Source organism: Calonectris borealis, chromosome 13, assembly GCF_964195595.1.
Source record: "Calonectris borealis chromosome 13, bCalBor7.hap1.2, whole genome shotgun sequence".
In the NCBI taxonomy this organism is placed as follows: domain Eukaryota; kingdom Metazoa; phylum Chordata; class Aves; order Procellariiformes; family Procellariidae; genus Calonectris; species Calonectris borealis.
The window spans coordinates 18,004,447-18,029,507 of NC_134324.1; the positions used below are offsets into that span (position 1 = coordinate 18,004,447).

General features: G+C 40.8%; 1 protein-coding gene across 2 annotated transcripts in view; it reads left to right on the forward strand.

Moving 5' to 3' along the window:
- GRIA3 (glutamate ionotropic receptor AMPA type subunit 3) overlaps positions 1-25,061 on the forward strand; it is a 157,950-nt gene that overhangs the window by 65,691 nt on the left and 67,198 nt on the right. For both annotated transcript variants that reach the window (XM_075162371.1, XM_075162372.1), the window contains exons 4-6: positions 3,968-4,155; positions 23,201-23,254; positions 24,768-24,929. In XM_075162371.1, the coding sequence (XP_075018472.1) occupies positions 3,968-4,155; positions 23,201-23,254; positions 24,768-24,929 (404 nt within the window). The remainder of the gene's footprint in view (positions 1-3,967; positions 4,156-23,200; positions 23,255-24,767; positions 24,930-25,061) is intronic.

Sequence of the window (25,061 nt, forward strand, 5' to 3'; positions counted from 1 at the left end):
ACAATAGAGAGAGATAGAATCATAGAATCATTAAGGTTGGAAAAGACCTCTAAGATCATTCAGTCCAACCGTCAACCCAACACTACCACGCCCACTAAACCATGTCCCTAAGCGCCTCGTCTACACGTCTTTTAAATACCTCCAGGGATGGTGACTCTACCACTTCCCTGGGCAGCCTGTTCCAAGGCCTGACCACTCTTTCAGTAAAGAAGTTTTTCCTAATGTCCAAAGAGTTGCCATGGCTGGCTGGTTTCCTTTAGGGTGAATGAGATGAGAGGCACCCATGAGAGTTCAGCACCTCCATGGTGCTCAGGGGCAAACATCTCTTGTGAAGCATTGGCACGGCAGGTTTACTGGAGGGTGGGGAATGGAGAAGCTCGGTGTACAGATCTGGTCACCGACATGCACAGAATGGAAAATAATTTCCACATTCATTACCCAGGCAGTACTCCTGAACTGTCACAGCTTGGATTGTTATGCTAAGGAGAAGGAAAAGTTCACATTTGAAGATAAAATGGTCCTTTTATTTAAACAATTGCACTGCTTATGTAACAGCTCTCTTAATGGTAAAGTACAGCTGGAGCCTGGAACATGTTGTTTACGGAAATATCACATAATGGGTAACAATGTGCCCTCGTTTCAGCTGGGATGGAGTTAATTTTCTTTCTAGTAGCTGGTATAGTGTTGTGTTTTGGATTTAGGATGAGAATAACATACTGATGTTTTAGTTGTTGCTAAGCGGTCAAGGACTTTTCAGCTTCTCGTACTGGCCTGCCAACGAGAAGGCTGGGGGTGCACAAGAAACTGGGAGGGGGGACAGCCAGGACAGCTGACCCCAACTGGCCAAAGGGGTATTCCTGACCTATGACGTCCTGCTCAGCATATAAACTGGGGCAGTTGGCCGGGGCACGGCCGCTGCTCGGGGACGGGCTGGGCATCGGTCGGATGGTGGTGAGCAATTGTTTTTCATTTGCATCACTTGTCTGTCTTGGGCTTTATTTCTCTCTCCTTTTGTTATTTTCCTTTTCATTGCTATTATTATTGTTATTGTTGTTGTTGTTATTATTATTATTTTATTATATTAACTTATTTCTATTATTAAACTGTTCTTATCTCAACCCACAAGTGTTTTCACTTTTACTCTTCCGATTCTCTCCCCGATCCCACCGGGAGAGGGGGGAGCGAGCGGCTGGGTGGTGCTTAGCTGCCAGCTGTCGTTACCATGACACAATGTAAAATGTAGTAAATGGCGCTGAAGGCAATAGGCATGGAGAGAGATCGGAGGTTGGGAACAGTGAACGCGTGTTTGCGAAGATGCGAGTGTGCTGTCTTCCTGAAAGCAGGAGGTTTGAACCATGCTTTTGTAAAGCAAGAGGAACGGGCTTTGTAAAGGTCGTCAGAGGACTGGCCTAACGAGCCATCGCAGGAAGGGCAAATGGTACTTCTCAAAGCGAGGACGGGAGAGGGAGAGGGCCCAAGAGAGGCGAGCTGGCACAGCACAGACGGTGACCATAGGGAGGATTTCAAGAACTGACAAGGGTAAAGGGGACTGTGACTGTAAATACTTGGTGTGACAAGGAGAAACAGGAGGTAGAGAAGGCAGAAATGATGAAGCTGTGGAACTTTTTCACACTAAGATTACTGTAATTGTATTTTCATGCATAGGAGAAAGGCTGCTGAGAAACCTCTTCTCTTTCTTGAAATGGTAACCACTGACTAATACACATGCATGCAAAAACACACACACTCACACTCACCAAACATGCAGTTGCACAAAATTAGGAAAATTGCCCAGCTTTCTTCTGAGATATTCAAGGTTTGACAAAGTGAGCTCTGACTCAAACAGTGTTAACTGAAACCAGGTACATGGCAGTCAACCAATGGTATCTGCTCTCCAGCATGTTCATTTTCACTTCTTTCCTTGAGACAATTCGTAAGTTTTGTATGTTATTAGCAAAAAATAGAGCTACAGATTTTTTAGTGTCCTTTTTTTATAATATGTTGAACCATGTTGTTCAATTTGGAGTGAAAAAAATGGACTATGGACTGTTTTCTGTTGTTTACAGCAAGCTCAAGGTTCATACTTAGACATTATATGTATGATGAAACAAAGTTATAAATATTCATTACTTAGTGGAATCATATTTTTTTTAAAAGCACATCTTTGTACACAAAGCATTTGTAAATCCCCATTAGTGGTATGTATGTTCCCACATCAAAATTCCAGCCAACCAAATATCTTAGGCTTAGATCTTCCTCCTACATGTAATGGAATCACAATGGTGTCACAGACGTCACAGCCATTTTTGTAAAATATGATGTTGAGGAAGACTGAGTTCATTGTACTATACATATGTAAATGCCTCACTTTCAGTAGTCTCAGGGGAAAGAAGATGCCAGAAAGAATTCCCAACCAGCGTACATATTAATTGTCACCACCTTTCATGGGATAGTAAAGTGCATTCATACAAAGAAAAGCATTAAGAATCAAGGAGGCTGCACAGGGAAAGTGAGGGCATTTGAGTGAGACTTAAGGAAGTCACATGGTAAATTATAATAATCTGACTGCAGTCTAGAAAATCACACTCTTGCCTTGTTTGTGTCTGTAATGAGGTAATGATGCAGCTCCTCTGGCTTCAGACAGCCACTACAGATTTACGGCAGGCTACGGAAGATCAGACTGCAGCACAAGTTCTTTGTTACCGGAATCTTATTGGGGTAATTCGAAGCAGTGAACATATTGCTCCTCTGTAGCTCAAACTCCTTTCGGTTTCAGAAGCGTAGGGGACTGGTTATCACAGAGCACAATTGATTGATTGTTGATCCTGTATGCTTATGTGTTTGTGTGTGTGAAGATACTCTGAGCTTCTCAAATCTGGCTGTGGATAAGAAATCCACAGTATGACTAAATGATTGGACTGAAAGTTTTGCAAATAAATTATCTGGACAGAAACACAGCTCACATGGATGCTTCTGTACAAAGAAACTCCACTGGAAACCACTGTGTGTGCTTGAAGTAGATGACCTCTGTCTTTGTTTGGCATCTCCCCAGATTTGAAACAATTAGAACTATGCAAAAATTTTAATTTCCTGAATCAAAACAGGTAATTCACCAAATTCCCAGCTACATACTATAATAAAGGGATGCAAATCAATGTCTGATGACTTCTACATAGCCTGACTTGAAGGAGATTACTGTTCCCAGTTCCACCATCTTTCACTTAGGGACTTGATCTGAGTTCTGTCTGCTGCCGAGGCACGGCTGTTCACAAGAAATGAAATGCTGTTTGCTTGTATAATTTCCCACTGTGCCGTCTTTGGTCATTCTGTGCTGCTTCTCTCCTCTGTTGAGGCTGCTAAATGAGTTGGTATTACCTTAATGAAAGCATTGAAAGTGTGGTTAATGCTGCTAGACTCCATATTTAAAAACATTTTTTGAAATCAAAGTGAGTATCAGTAAAATATTCTCCTGTGGTTCGTGGCTCCAATAACCAGTACAATGACTTAATTGGCATTCTTGTGCAGTGCTTGGATCTTTGCCAGTTAATGACCCATTGCTGCAGTCTGCACAGGCAAATTACCCCTTCTGTCCGGCTCTTCAAGCTGATGGACTTTTGCCCAAGTAAGGGCTGCAGGCTCCTATTCTCAGCTGGCATGGACCCCAGCACGACCATAAACATCCCTGAGAGGATCATAATATGATATATGGGACAGATTCTGATACGCCTCACAGTAATATACCGCCAAGCAATTCTGCTGAAGTCAGTGACTTTGGCAGTGGCATAGCTGAAAGAAGAAACTGGTCCCTGCACTGTTGCTTTCTCAAATAATGAAGCGCTTGCAGGCTATTAGCTAGTCTGTGTCCCTTTAGATGATGCAAGTTTTTGTGAACCCTTTGTCAAACACTCAAAATAGTTCTTACTTTTGTTCTGTTTTTAAATGGTTGCATTGTCTCTTCCCCCTACAGGATTTTCCATTCTTCAGGCGATTATGGAAGCAGCAGTACAGAACAACTGGCAAGTGACAGCCAGATCTGTAGGAAGCATAAAGGATGTTCAAGAGTTCAGAAGAATTATAGAGGAGATGGACAGGCGGCAAGAAAAAAGATATTTAATTGACTGTGAAGTAGACAGAATCAACACCATTTTGGAACAGGTATATGCTTTTCAGAAGTTGTGATCTCTCTGTGACAGACATTAATGTTTCCAGAACTGTCTATTTCTAGAAATTAATTAAATAACCATTGAGATGTAAGTCCCAACAACTAGCCGGTTACCTAGTAAAATTAAAGTGTCTCAGTGATGCTCATAGTTGGTGGCAGCACTTACATGTAACCTACCAGGAAATGTCTCTGTGGTTTTTTTCCCAAATGTTAGTAATGAATTATTTTTAAGTAGGTTAAGAACCTAAAACCTCAGCTGCCAGAGTAACATTACTGGCATCAGGGCTGCTTGTAGGGATTGCAAGACAGGTGCAGTTTATTAAGTGGAACGTGAAACAAGAAATAAAAAGCCGGTGAAGTAGTCTTGAATCATCTTAAAGAATTCCCAAATGGAAATATTGCTAATGAAAAATTCAGCTGCTAGTCCAAAAGGTTCATTTGCACTTTTTGGTACATAAAGCCCTTACTTCTGCACAGCCGGTGCTGTTGACAGGCTTAAATTGTGGATGATAGAGTCTAAACACCTTTATTGGGTAAGGTGCACTTTTGGGTGACTGCTTTGTTATTGCATGGCCTTCCCAGTGTTTGCTTTGTCCCAGAGGAATGGCCATACCCTCTGGCCATCCCAGGGTGCTACCAAGAATGCCTGTGCCACTGGCTGTGCTGGTGATGTGCTTGAAGAGATGTAGTAACAGATACATATCGCAAGGACAGAAGCAGGACAGTTCCCTGCTGCCTGAGCTCACAGCAAAGCTGGTGTTGGTATGGAACCAAATCCATGCTGCTTGTTTTCCTCATAGGCATGTGGGAATTCACTTACATTAAGACTGAAAAACCCTCTGATTATTGCCGCTTCATAAATTTAATTGTGGGTTTATAGTATGGAATAGATCAAAAATAACATTTAAATTTCATGAAGCATTAGCGTATCTCTTAGAAATGTTGTATTGTAAACTAGTAGCAAACTGACCTTACTGCCATAAACCCTGGGAAATGCAAAAGCCATATTCACTGAGTTCCTTCTCAAAATATTCAGTTCCCGTCAAGCCTTGAGGTGTATCACTGAGGGCCGGTCTCTGGGTCTGAATCGTAGTCACGGCCAGGTCCCATAGCTGCTGGTTACGGAGGGCAACAGGAAGGAAAGAGGTGCTCAAGAGAACATAGCACAAGCTGGTGCTGGTCCCTAGTGTGGTTGTGATACTAATACATAGCATTGCATTTTGCACTGTATTTTTAGTCAATATGGTGAGTGCTCTCTTTAGGGAAATTCATACAGCAAAGTGTAAGAAACATCTTTCTTTTTTTTCTTTCTTTCATTTGCTCATGTTCTTGCAAAAGATGCAAAACACCATACCCACAGCCCACTCTTCTGAAAACGATGCAGGAGAGCACTCCTGAGCCAAGCTTAAATAGCTCTGTGGGCCCACTCTCAGCTGGGGAACAGGCCTTTTGCTTGATCTTTCTAACTCCATTTACGTTTTGTTCTCTCTTTTTCTTACATTGTGCAAGCGAGAGAAAAAAATAATCAAGCCATTCCAGTGCCTAAAATGAAAGCTATATAGCAAGCAAACTATATAGCAAAAAACTGGTGAACTCTTTCCTTCTGCAAGCATTCTAATTCAAACCTAGTGAAGTTGTAACTTTATTAAATGTTTGACTCAGCTTTCTATCAATGTGATTAGCATCTGCGTAACTAAAGATTTGCTACTGGGGCCTCCAGCTTTTCCCAAACTGTACAGTACACTGTACAGTACTCACACTTTTGCATAATTAGGCATTTCTGTTGTCATTATTGTGTTGTATATAGCCCATCTCTGTACTGTTAAATGACTCTTTTTCTGTACTATGCCCGCTGTCGATCTTTTGAACTTTATTTACACAAAATTGTGACATTTCCATGAAATCTTTATCCTAAATTATCTCAAATATTTCTAAAAGATCTTAAAATTTACTTGGATTTTAGGACTGTTATCAACCAGTTTTAGCCAATCAGTTGAACACTATCAGTCCATTGTTTTGCAACCAAATCCTGCAGGCATTTTCACACATAAATACTATGTCATATATGTTGCCCTGTTGATGTAATATGACTATTTCTGCTTAATTTCTTTGAAGATACTCATAAGCAAAATTGTTTGAATTTGCAGTATCAAAAATGGATTTAGAACTTTTTGTTTAGGAAACCAAGCTAGATCAGTAAAGCAAACTAAACATACCTTCTGAGATAAATACTCTAGTACTAATCGTGTCTTTTTAGCAGTCTAACAGGAGGATTCCAGTTATGCAGGACTTTTTTATGAGTATTGTCCCATTTATTTTACTGGGACCATTCACTTGACAAAGAATTGCCCAAGCAGATCCCAGGTTGGTGCCTCTGATGCTAAAAATACCTTCTGGCAACAATTTCCAGAGTTGTTTTTTATCTGATACTGAAAAGCAATGACTTCAGTTTCTGCAGGGAAAGTCAGTAATGGTGGACCCCAGGTTGACAGCTGAACAATTATTGGTTTTAGGCTTTTCGTTCCATCTCCTCTGCTTACCTTGTTATCGTCTCATAAAGTACTTTAAAAAATCTTACAAATATGTGTGGTACTTAAATCCATCCAGCCAGTTTGCTCAAGGGAGTGGTGAGTTGTCTTCTTTTTAGCCAGCTGTGTTTGCTGATAGCATACCGTTGAGGGGAAAGATAGCTCTGGATTTGCATATTTCAAATCTAGCGTTTTATTGCAGTTTAGAAAGTCAAATCGGTGCTTTGTGTGGAGTCTAGAAACTCTGCTCGGCTAAGAGGCAGTAACATCTGAGCATGTTATCAGCATGCTGACTGCACAACTGCAGGTGCTTTGAAGAGCTTTTTCCCAGTGAGAGCAAAGGGAATCCAAGTCTCTACCTGTTATGGCAGAGCACTGATGGACAAACTCTGTCCCGCAGAGGGTTGGCATAGGCTGCCTCAGCCCAGCTGCCTTTCCATCCCTCTCCCTTTTTTGGCCTCCTCAGGAGCACATCTTCAAAGGTCAACCCTCCCATCCCCTTCTGGGAGTGATGCCTCCCTCCAGAGAGGGGGTTTGCTGTGGTCCCTGGGGGGATGCGTGGCACCTGCCATTTCATTTTCTCAGGGACAACAGCAGCATTTGCCAGTGACCCTGGATTTCAGAAGCGTAAATAGGACTTATTCAAGAACAAAAGTCATAGCAGAAATAAACAGACTGTAAACCACTAAACAGTCTACACACGTGCTGAGTTTGTTATCAGACTTTGGGCTCTTGGCCAGGCCATTCGGCAAACTTGTCAGTTCTCTGCTCCAGAAACCGCATATCGTGGCTTTGTATTAGTGCTTGGATTAAATAAGAGTGACCTCTTCTCCTGTATCAGGCTGGTCAGTGTGAGCAGTTCTTTTCCTTTGATGCTTTTTTCAACCAGTTCAAACCAGGGTATACATCTCTTCCAAAAGTGTAGACTTATCTAAAGACAATTATGCATCTGAGGATTTTCTTCAGAGACTTCAGGTCCCGCTGGAATATTCTGTACCTTCCTCCAGCCACATACAGACCTGTGAGTCAGTGACCTTGAGTATTCCATATGCCTTTAGCATCTGGCACATCTGTATGTCCCTATGTTTCCAAGTTCTGAAACCTGTCATATGAAGTATTTCTCTTCTCAGGGCTGGCTGGTACCCAGGAAAGGATCTCTCCCAGCTGTCTCCCCCTGGTATGTAGATGTAAGGTAGGGGAAAGAGGACACCTCAGCTCCTACTCTGCCTGGGTAACCTGTTTTGTGCCAGGTTTCACTCTGCAGCGCATCTGGTTTCATTCCCCTTCCAGAGAATCTTGTGATGGGCCCCATATTGTGTCCTAGAGGTGGATACCCTGCCCAAATCACCTCTGGCCCTGTCTCTTCAGCTGCAGGGTAAGGGGAAGCAGAGAGATTAATAGTCATTCTGTAAGTTACCATCTGTTTGTTCACTTGCCCTATAGTTCTATAACCATTGAGCATGTGGATCCTTATCCCTCCTTGCACAACAAAACTATATCCAATTTAATCATCTAGTGGCCTCTCAAGCATACAGATAGCAACACTTATGTCATGCAAAATTCATAAGCTCCCCACACTTCTTGTCCCTTGATGCTAAAATATTCCAGTATTCCTTCACAGATAGATATAAGATTTTGTTCTCATAAACAGAAGAACATTTTCTTCTGAGAACTAACAGTAAGCTTTAGCCTGTTCAACCGTGTATTTAGAGACATGTTTTTGAGTTAAGAAATACGTTTTTCTTATTCCCAAGATAACAAGCTGTATTTCAGACTAGAGTGGCTTTATGTCCATTTAGACAAAAATCTCCTGAGGGAGAATAAGGAGGAAGAAACTCCATTCAGGATCAAAATGGTGAAACTTTACAAAAGACCTGTTTATTCCAGAGACTGCATGCTTTTATCAAATCTCCAAACATAGTCATAAAGGTTAGGCTCCAAGGCAATGTCTGTATTGAGTGGAGGCATCTCACAAAGCAGAAGCAATATTACAGTAGAGAATGCAGTCCCCAAAATTTTACAATGACAATCAAATTGTCAAAGAAGACTGGAAGTAAAGCGTCCGTAGGATTAAGAAGGGTAATCTGATTGACTGAACTGTCCAGTGCAAGCACTGACTATGTCTTGACCTTTGAGTCTGAAATTTTGAGATTAGGAAGATGGTCTGCAGGTTTTCGGTACTGCCACAGCTGCATCCCTCTGCAGAGCTGTTCAGATCTGAGTAGTGTGCTCACTGCACAACAGCTTTCACATTTGGGGTGTCATAAGAATAAACACAAAACTGCAGTATTCGGTTGACCAATAGGCATTAAAACCAATGACGATAAGGAAAAATGTAAGGGAAAAAATCAACACCGCTTTCATGTAAGCTTCCTGGTTTATGTGTTATGTTATAAACAGATAGTCTGGTGTGGGTTTGCCTGTGTTCTCTGTAGCAATTAAAAATATAATAACTGCCTATAAACACAGTGGGACGCTTGAAGGAGGAGCAGAGCTATGGGTAGCTTCAGCTTCTGCTTTGCATATGAAGCCCAGTGATGCCGTGTCCTCTGAAGGTACTGCGCTGCAGGGAGCTCAGCCTCCGGAGCAGCGTGCCCCTGCCACGTTCCCCAGGGCTCGGTGCCACGGCCGTGTCACAGCCCGATTTTATCCTCTGTGTGGAGCAGAGGAGGGGGTTCAACTGAGGCTCCGAGAGAGCATCTGATACGTAGAGTGTTGTGTAGCATCACTCAGAAACTGGTCCAGTTCATTTTTACGTTTCCAGTGAACTAGAAACTTAAAATTTAGGACATTTCTGCATTAGGTGCCCATGAGTATTGTTGAAACCAGGACCTAAAGCAGAATGAAAGGTCACTTCTTTCCCTTCACATCCAGAGAGTTTCAGCAGCACACAGGTCCTATGGGCGTGTGGAGAGGAAAGGAGAATTACTTAGGTCAGTCACCCTCAGGACCGTAGCGAGCGGAAGGTAAGTAAAAGATGGGCATATGTCAAAAGCAACAGCTCATCTGCCTTAAAGGGCCTGCTCCTATCAGCTGTAAAACTAATAAAGGGCCGGAGATGGATTGCTAAAGCAGAGAGAAGTAACATCCTGGGTTAATCTGCCCCACATATAGCACATTTCACACATACCTGGGGAGAGAATTTCTAGCTTGTAAATAGTAATGTCTCTCCAAAGCCGTCATCCAGACTTCATAAAGCAAGGCAGGTTCCAAATGACAGGAATTTAACAGAGTATTAGTCATCCTGCGGAATGACTGAGGTAATGGCACACAAAGCTTAAAAGTGTTCAAAAGACATTAAAGCACAGTTTTAAATGTATCTGATCAGTAATAATAATAATTAATACAAAATGTCTCACCGTAAATGTGCAAGCTGCTGTATGTAGAAGACCGCTGCCAAGCAACCCTGGTTTCTTATGCCAGAGGCATATGAACCTGAAGTCACCGTTAGAGTTTTTATTTTTCTGTGATAGTAGCAATTACTCATTTTATGTTTTATGATAATTCATGGGATATAAACGCACACACCAATGCACACACATGCGTCTTCTTTTGATACTTTGCATATTTTTACCACAACATCTGTAGTATGCTTTTCTGCAGTTACAGGCATATTTATATGGCAACCTCTGCATTGCCGTTAAATGTACAGAGAACCAAAATCTTTTCTCAGTTACGCTGCTGCAAGTGTAGAGTCAACCATTATCTTGAACATTATCGTGGAGACTATTTAAATTGATACGATTGCGCTCATAGAGAGATTGTATTTATTTGCTTTGAACTTCAGTTAATAGGTAGCTGGAAAAGCACAATTTGCCGCACAGTTCGCTTTTCTTCGCAGCTCTTCAGTGCACAGAATTTGTGTGTGTATTTGCCCTTAGAAAGCCCTCTCAGGGTCCCACTCATTATTTAGCCTGTGTCCACACCGTATGAGCTGCTTCTGCAGCTGGCAGTAATTGTTACCTGTGTTGACAGTCTCGGTAGAAAAGTTGAGCCTGAGGGCCATTTGCGATAGCCTCTCACTCCTGCATTTGATGTACTTTGGAGGCAAATATATGCACTGATGCTTCTCATGCCATACCTGGACTGTGGGGAGAGGGTTTGGTCTTTCGTTAGCTGTACTGGTATTTTTCAAAAACAACATTCACAAGGAGTCTTTCAAAGATACAGAGTATTTGAGGGAAAGGGAGAGCTGGCTAGAGTTTCCTCAACATGTGATCTCCTGAGTTTTTTGTCCCACTGTATTTGTCCATCTCCCCATCCCTAATAGCTCTGGGAATCTCTGTCAACTCTTCTAAGCCCCTGGCTGATTTTAAAATCCCTCACTCGCACATCTCTTACAGATTTTAAAAATCAGTGTTGTATAGAAGTTGCTTTGTTACAGTCCTAGCATTTAATGTGGTTCTTTCTTCTCCATATAAAGGATAAACCCTTTCATCTTAGCAGACATTACCTTAATTTCTGCATCTGTCTCTCAAATAGTTTAATGCTTGAAACTCGGCTTCTAACCGAAGGCTTTCCTTAATTAGTTTCCAAGGCAACCATCTTGGCGACAATTCAGATGAACCAACTGCAGGGAGAGGAAGGAAACACACTATCAAAATGAATAGTAATAGTACAATACCACTGTGCAAACAGGCATTGTACATCACCAGAGACAGCATGATAGTTCTGGTGTCTCGTAAGTTCATTTACAAGGGAAGGAGTCCTAACTCAGTAAAAGAAAAGCCGCACAAGAGCTTATGTCTTTTTTTTACAGCTGACTAAGCTAGGATTAATGGCTTTGGTGCGATATGAATCCCGTATCTGGGGGAGGAAGAGAACCACTGGTGCTCTTCGGGGCCCCTCCTGCACCAAGATGTTCCCAAGTGCATGTCATAGAGCACTGTTACACTACGGTTCAAATAGCAAGATTTTTGGAGTGGGGACCACCCCACTGGGCTTTTTTAGCCCAGATGCTGGCAGTGCAGTATATAAGACACTAGCAACTGATAGCTACAGCCTCGCAGGGGGAAGCCCCTAAATACGAGGTCCCTAGGTGTAATCCAGAGCTATGGTGCACTTGCTCTGGGCTACAGATGGGTTTGGATCTGGCCATAATATGGCAAAGTACCATCCCAGTGCAAATCACTCGCTGCTTGCAATTATAAATTCATACGTGATTCCTGTCTCTTATCCCACCTTCACACCAGTGCAATTCCACTGGCCTCTGTGGAGCAGATTAAAGCTGCCAGGGGTAGCTTGGGCTAAATTTATAAAGAATCAGGCCCTATAAGTCATCAACTAAACCTCAGATAGAAACTCATCCCACAGTATTCAACCAGTAAGATGGAAAACAGCGTAACAATTTTAGAGGAAGCTAATGTTTCCAGGCTTAAAAAAAAGCCCATATTTCTAAACCAAATTTATTTGTATCACACCATGGGCATGCATGTGTAGGTATAATGGGATATGTACTACTGGAAGCTCATTCTTCCAAAATGTGTAATGAATAAAATTATCAACAATATACATAGACCCTTAAAAATACCCTGAGTATCTTCTATTCTGGGAGAATGCATGTAAAGAATCAGAAAGGAAAAATATTGCTATAACTTTATTACCTCATATGAGTTTTTACTCATATGAGTAAAACGACCTCCCCTGCTGCATAGACTAAGCCTAGTAAAAATAAATTAACTCTTCATAATCTCTTTTGGTTCATGGTTTATGCACCAAGTTATACGGGGAATATTGCAGAGCTGTTTATAGTGAAGCAGAATAAACCTTTCAAACTCCTTCAAAACATTGAAAAGAGAAAATTGAATGCAATTCTAGTCACAGTAAAATTCCGTTTATAAGAAAAAGCAACCTTGTTTTTCCTAGAGGAGGTTGCACTGATTTTTTTTTTTTTTCTTAATTTCATAGGGAATTTAAAAAAGGAAAAGAAATGCTCAAAAGGAAAAAAAGAATGGCTACTATTCAGTATTTTTCAGTCTGCTTGAAGGCAGTGCTCTGCAGTACAAAACCCCTTCCAAAAGATTCTCATGTGAGCATTGGGACTGAATTACTGCGACACTTCTGGGTTATATCCAAATAATAGTCTGAAGTGATCCTGACATGCAGTAATGGTTTATATAAGCAGAATTCTGTTTCCAAGGACTCTTGTCCAGTTCCAGGGAGTAATAGTGGGATTTTATTCTGATACACTGATCAGAGCTGTGGAGAAAATAGGAAATTCATGTGTTTTTAAAATGAAGACTGTGTGCCTCAGTTTACCTAATTTCTTCCTCTCTTCCCCCAGCGGATATACATCCTTTTATATTTTGAGCAGCTAAGACTGAAGGAGTTTCATTTTCCCTGTGGGATATGAGAAGAAGAAATGAGTATTGTTTAAGTTTATCTGTGATTGCAAGAGTACTCTTAAGAAGGTTCAACATACAGTTTCACAGTATTGAAAGCCAAAAAGGACAGTTAGGTATCATCTCCTGTGTCACAGGGGTTAGGCACACGATGCAAAGATCACTTTGAACTGCTTGTTAATGATGTGGATATGCCTTCAAACTGTATGACAGTGGTGAAGCATTTGTGATTCCTGCAGAAGGTTTGGAAAAGTAAGAATAAATTTAAGATTACTATTATTAATAGTCTTCGTGAAAGCGACTTTAGGTGTTGTGAAACTTAGTGAAGGGTGCTAGTCTGGAAGTCAGTTTTGATGGTGCTGATTTTGATATACCTGATGTGGACTTGCAGGTCTAAAATGAGAGGATCCACAACTGCTGAGAAGCAAGGAGCTGGCATAAGAGAGCATATGTGAAGCTGGAAATGAGGATGTTATTGTGATGGGACCATATTACATGGGATAGGAGCTGGTTGCATTGTAGGTTGAAGGAAATTTAACCATGAATATTACCAGGGAAAGGCAATCAACTCTAGTAGTACAGCCAGGTGCACTTGTTTGCTTTTCTGAGCTAAGAATTGACTAAGAAATACTGGTGTCTTTCGAAAAGGTGGTTGTGTGTCAGTGAAAAGCACGTTATGGTTACTGAGAAGCTTACCCATCTGAGCAGTTAACATAAATTCCTATTCTTTTGGGCTCTCTAGAGTATTGGAGCAGAGGTAGCAGCGGTACCTATTCATTCTCAGGTTAGCAAAACCTCACGTCTCTTCTCAGAGATGGTGAACTGAGGCTTAGGCAGCATAAGGTGTATTTCCACAGGGCCTTGACGGATGAACAAGAGTGACCCTTGACAGGGTGAGACGCAAGATAGATGAGTACTTCAGAATTTATCAGAAGCAGTAGGAAGACAGAATACAGCGAGGATCTTTCTCTGTGTACCTTTCCTGTCAGCTAACATGAATTTCAGTTTGCCTGGACTCTTTGGAAGATCCATGTAGAGAAACAGAAGTTGCAGAGTCCCAAACACACTACCAAATCAGTTGTCTTCAAAAAAGTCATTCAAGCTTTGATGACAACAGTGCATCGAAAAGCTTCAGACCCAAGTAATTGTTGAACATCATACCAAAAAATTGTGTCAGGGCAGAGAACATAACCCAAATCCCTTGATGTCATGGTTGCTGACCTTCTGGTAGTGTCTGACCTGAGAAGGGGTACAGCCAAGAAAGAGGGAGGAAGACAGAACACTGAAATGGCAGATTTGGAAGATAAAACCAATGAGGAGGGTACCATACCATGGTTTGTCAGTGTCGAATTAAAGCAATTCTGACACTGAACACAGAAAGCTTATTGTGATTTGAGATTTCCTGTACACATTTGGTTTTAGGTTATTTTTTATGCAATCTGAAGTCTCTATGTGAAATTTCAGGTGAGTTTTGAACTTAAGATTTCACAGAGGCTTGAGAAAGTACTGGAACCTCTGTGAAATACCTTGGATGTAAAATCACTCCATTATGAACATTTTTCAAGGGAGGATCTTTCTCGAAGAATGTACTAAAACTGTGTAGACAATTAAAATTGTCTAGGCCTCCTTCCTCGAATAACCTATGTGTGGAAATTACTACTGCGGAGTAACATATTTAATTAAGTCATTTATTTCTCATAAACATAACTGTAAAAATTCCTCCAGAACACAACTGGATTTTTACTTTATTAATCTCACTCAAGAAGCTAAAGAATTCATTAATTAAAAATTTCTACAACACATAAATCTCTTCAAGGAAGCTCTCTGGGAACAAGTATCTTCTCTTGAGAATATCTTGGCAAAATAAGGGGCAAAGGTCTTGGCAATTTTGAGTATCCCTTTCATACCCTACAAAGAATTTTTGAGATGATTGTAACAACCCCCCCATATCTGATCTTGTTTTTAGTGAAATGGCTTCAAGTGATGAAGGGTAGCTTATGTTTTGATTGATTTTGACGTGAAGGTCTTTGTATTGAAGGACATGACTTGTGAAGAGAGATGCAGTCCTGAGAGATACAACACTGTTCTCATCTGTCTAAACAAAGAAGAGATTTTGGTATAAAGAAAAGTTTATTTAATGAATTTTATTCAACTTAAAGAGTAAATTGTGATTATGAATATCAGTTACCAGGGATCATAAAACTCTTCATCTCAGTGTCCTCCAGGGTCTGATGTTTTGCAGTAGAATATGTCCTTTAACAATAACTGTGCCAACAGATCAGTTAATCTGACAATATTGCTAAGTCACACCAAGGAAAATGAATTTAGGAAAATTGTTTCAGGGCACAGAAAATTCACAGAAAACTTTGTCATCACACTGAAAGAAATAAGGAGAAAGTATCATGCCCTCAGAACCTATGTTGCAGTTTGTAATTTTTTTCCTAAGTAATTTCTAATGTAACCTTTTATGCACAAATTAAATGCATGTTCCATTACACAATCTTCAATCAGCAAATGTCAGATCAGTTATGGGAAAAGAAAGTTTAGCCATATGGAGGGAGAACAAAGTACAATACAACTTTCAGATGCTGCATTTAATTACCCTCCAAGGACTAACATGCACAGCCATCATCTATCTGGAGATGGCCTAAAAGTAAAATTTCACTCTTGATGTGACTATCATCAAGGAGAAAGGCAAGGGAGAGAAGGACACAAGAAGGGGGCCAGAGAGGGAAAAACTTTAATAAGATGCTTCAGAGGCATCTCAGATCCCTGCTTCCACCATGCGCGTTTTTGTTCCCTTCTTCCAGGAGATTCCTATTCTCTAGGAAATTATCTCCCATGAGAGATACATTGTGGAAGAGCCGAAAGCTGTTTGAAGAATGTTTTATAAGCCAAAACAAATGATCTTGATACTGTGCTATAGCGGAAAGTAGGATTTCGGTTATGAGGTATAGTCACAAATGTACAAGGTGGCAGTTGCATGGAAGTAAAATTCTCAGGTCCGTATACTCCATATAATACAAAATCCAGCAATTGGGACTGTGTATGGATTTGTGACATTCCCTAAAGGACATGAAGCCTCTGAAATGGTGGATGAATTAATCTCAACTATATATGCGGTTATTTTTATCTGCAACAAATAATACGTGTGTAGAATCTTCATCTTAATATTTAATACATTCTTCATTTAATATTTAACTCAAATTTAATATAGTACTCATTCTTCATATAAATGAAATCATTGTTTACTGCATATTTTACAGCATCACAATCCCTGGTGGCCAGATTCCCATCTCATTAATACTAAGTGAAGAAATAAATCTCCTTCCCTGGGTTTGCACTACAACTACATTCATGAGGTTTTGACCCTTTGTATGAGGGAAGCCACTTCTACCGAATGTGGAAATGGCCTTATTTCTGTGGAATTAAAGGCAGAACAAGTGTCACTTGTTTGGCTGTGACAGACCACCACTAGCTGTGACGTGTCTTTTGCCACCACAGGATTGCAGTTCCTTTGGAACCTCATATGTTGGTGCTGGTGTTGGTGTGATAGAAAGAGACAAAATCATGACACCAAAAAAGCTATTTTTTATAAATTTACTTAGGGAAGATCGAGCCTTGTCTAGTGTTTATAATCCTCAAAGGGAACTTGCTTTTTCTGTAGGAGCATGTGTGTGTATTGGAAAACAGGGGAGTGGGCACTGCAAACTTACAGTATAATGGATCTGCTGAGGTTACAAGGAGTCTTATTTTCACTATGGCATCTGGTTAGATAAGGAAAATCCTGTTCTCATTTCAGGAGAGCTTTTATTTTCCGTTCTCCTTCTATTTATCCTACTCCAGTCTGGAAAATTTACATGACAAGGGGTGACTTGTGCAAAGTAAACATAGTGAAGAATGATTATGTATGGCTGTCAAATGCTATTGCACCTTTGCATGGTAACACTGTTGAAGGTAACTACCTTGCTGTTAACAGTGCGCTGACCCCAGAGAACTGGAGTGCGGTGGCTGCAAGCCCCATGGGCAGCTCCCCCACTGCAGCCAGGGTCTACGGGAGTGGGAGGGGGGCCAGGGAGAGGACTCTCTTTTCCAGCTGAAGGGCTGCTTCAGTTTCTCCTTTTCTTGAGTGGTAGAAACAGAGCTGAGATGCAGTACATTGCAGATGCCACTCAAGACAAGCTAAACATCCTTGCTAACATACTGACAAGAACTTTTTGGGCCTTGACTTCGGCTTTTATTGAACTAATTGGATTGTCACGCTGATACTCTGTTCCTCTCCTTTCTTAAGTGTGTCCTGAAGACCAAATTAGCCAGTGCCATGGGTCCAACAGGGTGCTGCATCACAGGGCACAACTTTTCAACCATTCAATCCAATATCAGATAGGAGCTGCTTAGATCTGAGATAAGCTTTTAAGTAACTCCATCATTAGAACAGAAATGCTATCAATAGGGGTAGAAACTAGAAAACGGCTGACCTGATACCCAGGATATTGGGTATCAGACAGTTGTTGCTTTGCCAGACAGTTGTTGCTTTGCTTGATATCCGTGCTGTTCCCATGAAGTGCAGTCAACACTGATAGCTGATCCCGACGATGCTGTTGAAATTTTTTTAGACCTGAGTCCATTTATCTGTTTTGCTTGTTTGCTGCTGAAAAGAAAGAATCGTGCCATCACTTTTGGCATTTGCACACTGCTTTAAAGGCAAAGGTGTCATAATTGTATTTCTATAGCAATTTATAAAGGCACATTACTGCTCAACTGGAGGTAGCTAAGCTCTCCTGTCCTCAGAAACTTACACATATACTTAAAAATCAGTAGAAATGCTTGAAGTTAAATGTGGGCTTTTTGCAAAAGTGGAACCCAAATTAATGCATGAATAACCTCAACAAAGACAACAAAATCCTTTTTTACTCTGAGCTTCTAGGAAATCTCATTTTTCTTGCTGTCTTTTTAAAACCTAGAAAAGAAGAGTTCTAGAGTTAAACTGCCTCATTGTTCCCAGATATGGTCGAAATGGAAAGACACATTACAGCAGGTCAGATCTGTGCCTGTCATTCCATTTAAGTGGCATATTTCTGCCACTTGTCAGGTATGAAAAGCACAGGAAAAATCTTTAGACCTTCTTTGTGGCAATACTGCCTGTCAGCATCAGTATTTTATGTTATGGAAAGATCTAATAGACTCATAAAATATCAGGGTTTTGAGCTGTAGATGAGATAGTCTGTACTTTTGTGATCTAATTTTTTTCTTTCTTTTTTCATTTGTAAATAAAGGATGATAAATAACTTTGATTAAACAGACTAAACTGACCAGATGGCAATGGATTCAAATGAAGGGAAGGTGAACTCCAAACAGGTATTAATTGGACCTGGTAGTTTTCTTTTCACTGCTGCCAAAATCATGATAGCTGCTTCTCTGGGTAAAAGTGCAAGCATATCCTCTTGTATTTTTCAATGACGCTTTAAAATCAAAGCCCACAGAGGCAGTAAGGTGGATTTAAAAGTGACTGAACTGCTGGGCTTAGAGGGTTGTGATCAGCAACACAAAGGCCAGCTGGAGGCTAGCTACTATTTGGAGTACCCTAAGGGTACTGGGGCTAATACCGTTTAACCTCTCTATTAATGATCTGAAGGTTATGGGATGGAGTGCACTCTCAGCAAGTTTGCAGATGATACCAAATTAGGAGGAGTGTTTAGTGCACCAGGTGGCTGTGCTGCAATACTTTGACAGGCTGGTGAAGTGGACAGAGAGGAACCTCATGAAGTTCAAGAAAGGGAAATGCAAAACCCTGCACCTGGGGAAGAATAACCCCATGCACCAGTACAGACTGGGTAGAGGCTTCCTGGCTGGAAAGCAGCTCTGCAGGGAAGAATCTTAGGGTCCTGGCAGACAAGTTGAGCACAAGCCAGCACTGCACTCTCACAGCAAAGGCGGCGAACAGCATCCTGAGCTGCATAGGATTAGCATGGTCAGCAGATCAATAGAGGCGATCCTTCCCCTTTACTCAGCACTGGTGAGGCTGCATCTAAAGTGCCGTGTACAGTTCTGGGCTCGCTAGTATAGGAAAGACATGGACATCCTGGAGCAAGTCCAGTGAAGGGCCCCTATGACGATTAAGGGACCGGAGCATCTGACGTACAAGGAAAGGCTGAGAAGAATTGGGTTGCGTAGCCTGGAGAGGAGAAAGCTCAGGGGCGATATTAATAATGTCTGCAAATACCTGAGGGGAAGGAATGAAGAAGGTGGAGCCAGACTCTTCTCGGAGAGTCTCATTGAGTTTCAGAGTCTCAGTGGTGCTCAGTGACAAGACAAGAGGCAAGAGCACAAACTGAAATGCAGGAAATTCTGTTAAAACATAAGAAGAATAACTTCTACTGTGAGGGTGGTCAGCCATTGAAACAGGCTGCCCAGCGAGCTTGTGGAATCTCCGTCTTTGGGGTTATTCAAAACCTGACTGGACACGGTCCTAAGCAGCCCGCTCTACTGCCCCTGCTTTGAGCTAGTGAGTTGGAATAGGCAATCTCCAGAGGCCCCTGCCAACCTCACCTCTTCTGTGATTTCCTCCATCCATAAAAGAAAAATTATCTTTCCCTTTTATGAATTAGAGACAAACCATTGATATTTTTAAAAGACAAAATATGATTGCTCAGTCCCACCTACACAAAACTTGCAGTATTCTTCCATCGCTTGATTTCTTTTGAGCCCACAGAGTCTTGTCTTTCATTAACCCATTCTTTCCTTGCCTCTGGTCTGTGCTACTGTTCACTTACACACTCTGTTCTTACCATTCTAGTTGTTCATCAAGTCCTTGAAGAAATATTCCAGTGAAGCCCCCGGAGCTGTCTTGCCTTGACTTTCATCTAAGAGTTCACCAATCTCCTCATAATCTTCCCTTCACCCTTAACTCCAACATTTAATTTTCATGGTCAAAAAACCCAGATCCATGTTCTAGACCAGGAACTAGCTGCGGTTGTAATTTGAGTAGGGAATAAGTCAAAAGGTAATGGAGTAATTATGAGGTTAGTATTAAAGTTATTTTGCCTCCTCTTCACTGTCCTTCCTCTTAGGTGTTGTGTGGCCTTTGAACTACATCATGAGAGAATCATCATTACTGCTTTAGAAATATCTCGATGCTCCGTACCAATTTAATATTAGCCAGTTAATCTCTATAATGCTATCTTCCAAAACTGTAAGAAAAATGTAAAAGCTAAGGCAAAAAATTGTAGTTGCCTATTTATTATCATGATGATTGATGCAGTGGAAACCAAGTTGTCTTTATGCTTTCATGCAAAAAATAGCTTCCCCAGGCAAATGAAAAACTAAAATTGGCAATGCTGACCCAATTTCTCAAATCTGGCATATAGGTCTGTACTTTCAGTAAGCCCGGTGCTGGCCAGCAGATTTTACTTTTATTTTAAAACCAGCTACATTTCAATTATCTTCCCTCTAGATTTTCTCTTAATCAATTGGAAATATCCAAAGAGTTAATTAAAAATACAAACTTTATTTGATTCTCTATCAAACCTGACATTATGATCTTCTTATCTACAAGGCAAGAATTTTGTGGGATCAGAAGTCTGAATTATTCATGATAGTTTCCAGCCATTTTTCTCCCTCCTCCTTTTTTCAGTATAGAATCTTACAAGCTTTTCTTTCAGTCAAGGTGAAAGCAATATTAAGTCTCAGAAGTGAACCTTACGAAAGACATGTAGCTCTGTGAAATCCTTGTCCTGTAATCCTGGCTTTCTATTCACCACCACTATTCAATATGCCACTTTCTATATAAGCTTCACAATATACAAGCAGTTGATGAGATTTATTTGTTATACTCCTGTTTGCCTTCTTCATAAAAAAGCTTTATCCATCCCTTCGCTCCCCTAGGAGTAACACTGATGTCTGTGATTCTTTCTGCTGGGCTCGCTAATCCAGCAGCTCCATTCAAGATGCTGGATAGTTGGTAGAGGGTGGAAAGTGAGGGAGGAGGAGAGTTGTGCTTGTTAAGATTTAGTGTAGTGAATTTTAAAAACAATGCTAAGATCCAGTTAAATAATTATGAACTACTATGGTGGATTGTGTGAGTAGAAATACTGGAAGGTCACTTCTGAAAGATGATTTATGGATTAAAGCTTGACTGTAGTACGCCGGACCTCTCTAAGGGACTAAACAGAATTATTTCTGGTCATTTTGGAGACATGACAACAGATGAGATGGAAGTTGAGTCTGATCTATGCTAATGAGTCCTACATTTCTTATTTGCAGTATTGCTCCAGTTGCCTGTAGCAGCTCCATGTATGTTTTTCTTACAGCTGCTGATTTCATCTGTCGTCGTATTTTTCTCTTTAATAAACACATTCCTGGATAGAAATGTAAAAGCTTTCTTATTTGTTATTAAGTTAAAACAACAAAGAGTATTGTTGTTGTTAAATAAGTTCTTTGTCTCTAACCTTTTAAAAGTAAATCGCTGCCTTTAAGGTGAAATTAAAACATACAGAGAATTCAGTATGCAAATAGCACACGCACCAGATGATCTGAAGGAAGCCTGCACATTTCCATACAAAACAAATGTGAGTGTGGGAAAGCAGATGCTTTCTACCAACAGAGTGTACATACAGTTCTCAAGAGGACCTGAACAGCAATTTATTTTCAGACTGCTGGAAGTATGCAAATTCCTACAGAATTAAATGTGAATTTAAAAGAAATGGCATCTATTAAGGACAAGACAACCCAAAGAGGCAATTGGGAACTTAATAATTTAATCAAGAACTTCAACAGGCTCAGCAGTATATCTAAAGTCAATGACTCAAATGTCATCTGTTTTTAGCAAAGACGTAAGTGGTCATGTTGAAAAGGTGTCTCCTAGAGTATGGCATTTGGAGCATTTATCTGTGACCATGGCGAAGTATGTTAGTATGGTATGTATAGATTTTCAGATGATTCTTCATCAAAAAGCATCATCTGTTCACTTGAGCTGCTCATAGGGTATAGTCAGTGATACACCTGTGGTGTATCGCCAGCGTTGTGTTTGCTATTTTTAACTTTTATTAGTTTAACCCAGCAAGTTTGGGTAAGCCTGATTCTGTCCTGACACATACGTAATCACCACAGTTATTAATTAAATTGTTACTGCTGGACATTTTTTCACCTGGTGGCTGTGGGATTGGATGGATGTTACTGAGATTATAATCTGAAGGCAAGAGACTATTGCTAAATGCAGTGGCATAATCTTGCACTAGGGCTATTGCTGGTGAGCCGGCAGCCAGCTGCATGGACGTGGGAACTGTGTTTTTTCCTCCTTTCTGCAAAAGCACAGTATTACTGGAGTGGGGACGAGCACACAGGATGGCGGAATTCAGGCTTGCCAGACAGTGCTGCCTCCACTCCTCCCCGTTACCCTTACAGAATCCATCCTGCTGCTTTTTTCAATCTTAGTGATTCCATTTAATGACTCCATTTGTACAGAGAGATGCCCAAGTGGGGTCAGGGAGGGCAGGAGATGTTGGGTTAGTGGACTGTGCAAGATGACATTTAGTATAAATTTTGGCTAAACATGTACGGTCAGATGTGGCCATTTAGATGCACTGGAAGCGACAATTTTTCAAGCTTTTGAAAGCTGTCAGAAGGCAATGAAGGTCACTGCTTATAACTTTAGGAATTTAAGCATTCCTATATGACAAGGCTTGGCCAGGGTTCTCATGGCAGGAAACCCTGCACGACCTGGAGCCTACCGAGCCCCGCTGCGCTGGTACAGTGTAATAAACACAGTGAGTGGCCGGGCTGTGTCCCGCCTCTCGTACACTCCACAAACAAGGAACAAAGTAAACAGATCTAGCGTTCCCTCATTTCGGAGCAGAAATACTTGAACTGGTAACTCAAATTAACGTGGTCAGCGGGGGAGACACTGTGATCACAAGGGTGAGATAGCCAGGTAAGGTCACCTCCGCAAGCGGAGTCTTCTCAGCCTTGTGTTACTCTTCTTTGTACTCTGCCTGTGCGTTTTAAAAACACAAATGACTGCATCGTGTCTGTAAAGCCACAGGTCTGTAATACTCGTGCTGCCCATGGATTGGGTGTAGAGGGTTACCAAAATGTTCATTCTCAGGTGTTTTCCACTAGTTACAAGTCATCCTCTTACAACCGAATAATATGTAATTTTTTTCTTTACACAGGTTGTAATCCTTGGCAAACATTCCAGAGGCTATCACTACATGTTAGCTAACCTGGTAAGAACTTTTCTTCATTACAAGTATAGCTAAGGTGTAGAAGGTAATATATTCTGTTCAGGTTGTGGCAACTTTATTCAGCAAAAGACGAAATGCATGGATGAGTTCTTGGATTTTGAGAAATTACTTCAGTAAATACTAGAACTGGTATGTTATAGTCATTTGTACTCAATTATGGTCTTTCTTTTGTCTGAGCAGCTCATATCCTCTACTAATTTTACAATAATAATTTAATTATATGTTTTCCCTCTAATTTTTACCCTTATTTATAAATAAGACACTTGATAACCATAATCTTCTATGTAACATACTTGAAATTTAAGCACTCCAGGAAAAATAATTATAGCATATTTGTGGATAAAATAAGTGGTAAAAAGCTGAAAATTAGAACAATTCCATCAAGTAAACCAGCCAGCCTGTTCAGCTGTTCTTTCGTATTTCAGAGTGTAGGGTGGTGCCCGTGTATGTGTTGACCTATCAGGACAAGACAGTACATTTTTATCTGTATCAGAGCTTCTTCTGGGTTCTAGAATTGACTTTCAGGGATGTTCATGATGCCTTTGAAACACCATCTGTTAGAGTTCCTGAGAAAAAGTGTTATATTGTAATTGATCCTGCAGCAAGACTAATTTTTGGCTTCTGTGTCTACTGTGAGTGGAAAAATGTTTTTCCAAAACTCACACTTTAAAGTTAGCAATCCCACTTACTAGAAGATTCTCTGTATCCATGTTTTGGTGTGATTAAAGCAGAAAAGACAAATTTTAAAATACCCTGATTTAGTATAAGCACTGTGTGACTTTAAGATGTGTCATTTTGCATTGTAAGAACCAGTCATGATCTCACTGATTAGCCTGTGCATAGAAATACAGGGATTCTTATTCTGGATTACCTTTTAGCATGTGTAACCACTGACATTCAGAGAAACATGACTGCAATCAAGTCACAGTAATCAAAAAGACACCAATTTACTGCCTCAGGTATAAATAACAACAGGGGGAGAGAATCATACCATTCTGTCTGCAAGTGAAATGCTAAGTAATGCTGTGACGGAGAACTGCCTAGCAAGGAGGTGCGCGCCTTGCTCCACAGAAGAATATGGGGGTTAAGTGGTTTTCTGCTCCCGGTGCGGAACCTTCATGCGCACTTTGCTGAACAAATGGGATTGATGTCTTTGACTAGTTTTCACCACGATGAAGAGAAAAGAGGAAATAGTACTTCAAGTTTCCCCACTGTTTTCTTTCTGACCAGTGAATATTACGTACCACATTGCCACAACACAGCAGGGCAGTTTTCTATTGCAAAGGTCTGAACAGGAAGACATTTTAAATTCCATTCTATGCCGCTGTCACAATCCCAATTGTGATAGCAATTGTCTCCTTGGTAGAATATTTTTAGGTAACAAGAGGGAAATTAATCAGTTTCTTTTGTGCTACGCTTATAGCAGGTAAAACTGAGCCAAAGAAAAGGGACTTTGGATGGCAATGATTCTTGTTTTCTACATGTGTCCTCCCAGGGTTTCACAGACATTGTTCTGGAGAGAGTAATGCATGGAGGTGCCAACGTTACTGGATTCCAGATTGTTAATAATGAAAACCCAATGGTTCAACAGTTTCTACAACGCTGGGTGAGGCTCGATGAAAGAGAATTCCCTGAAGCCAAAAACTCACCATTAAAGGTATTTATTTTACCCTGACAGTGATGGAGACTATATGAGTTGCTTTTAACAATTATTTGGGGGTTTTTAACCCCAGGTGTGTGCATGTGTATGATACAGATCCCTGATTAGAATATGTTGCAACATTCACCG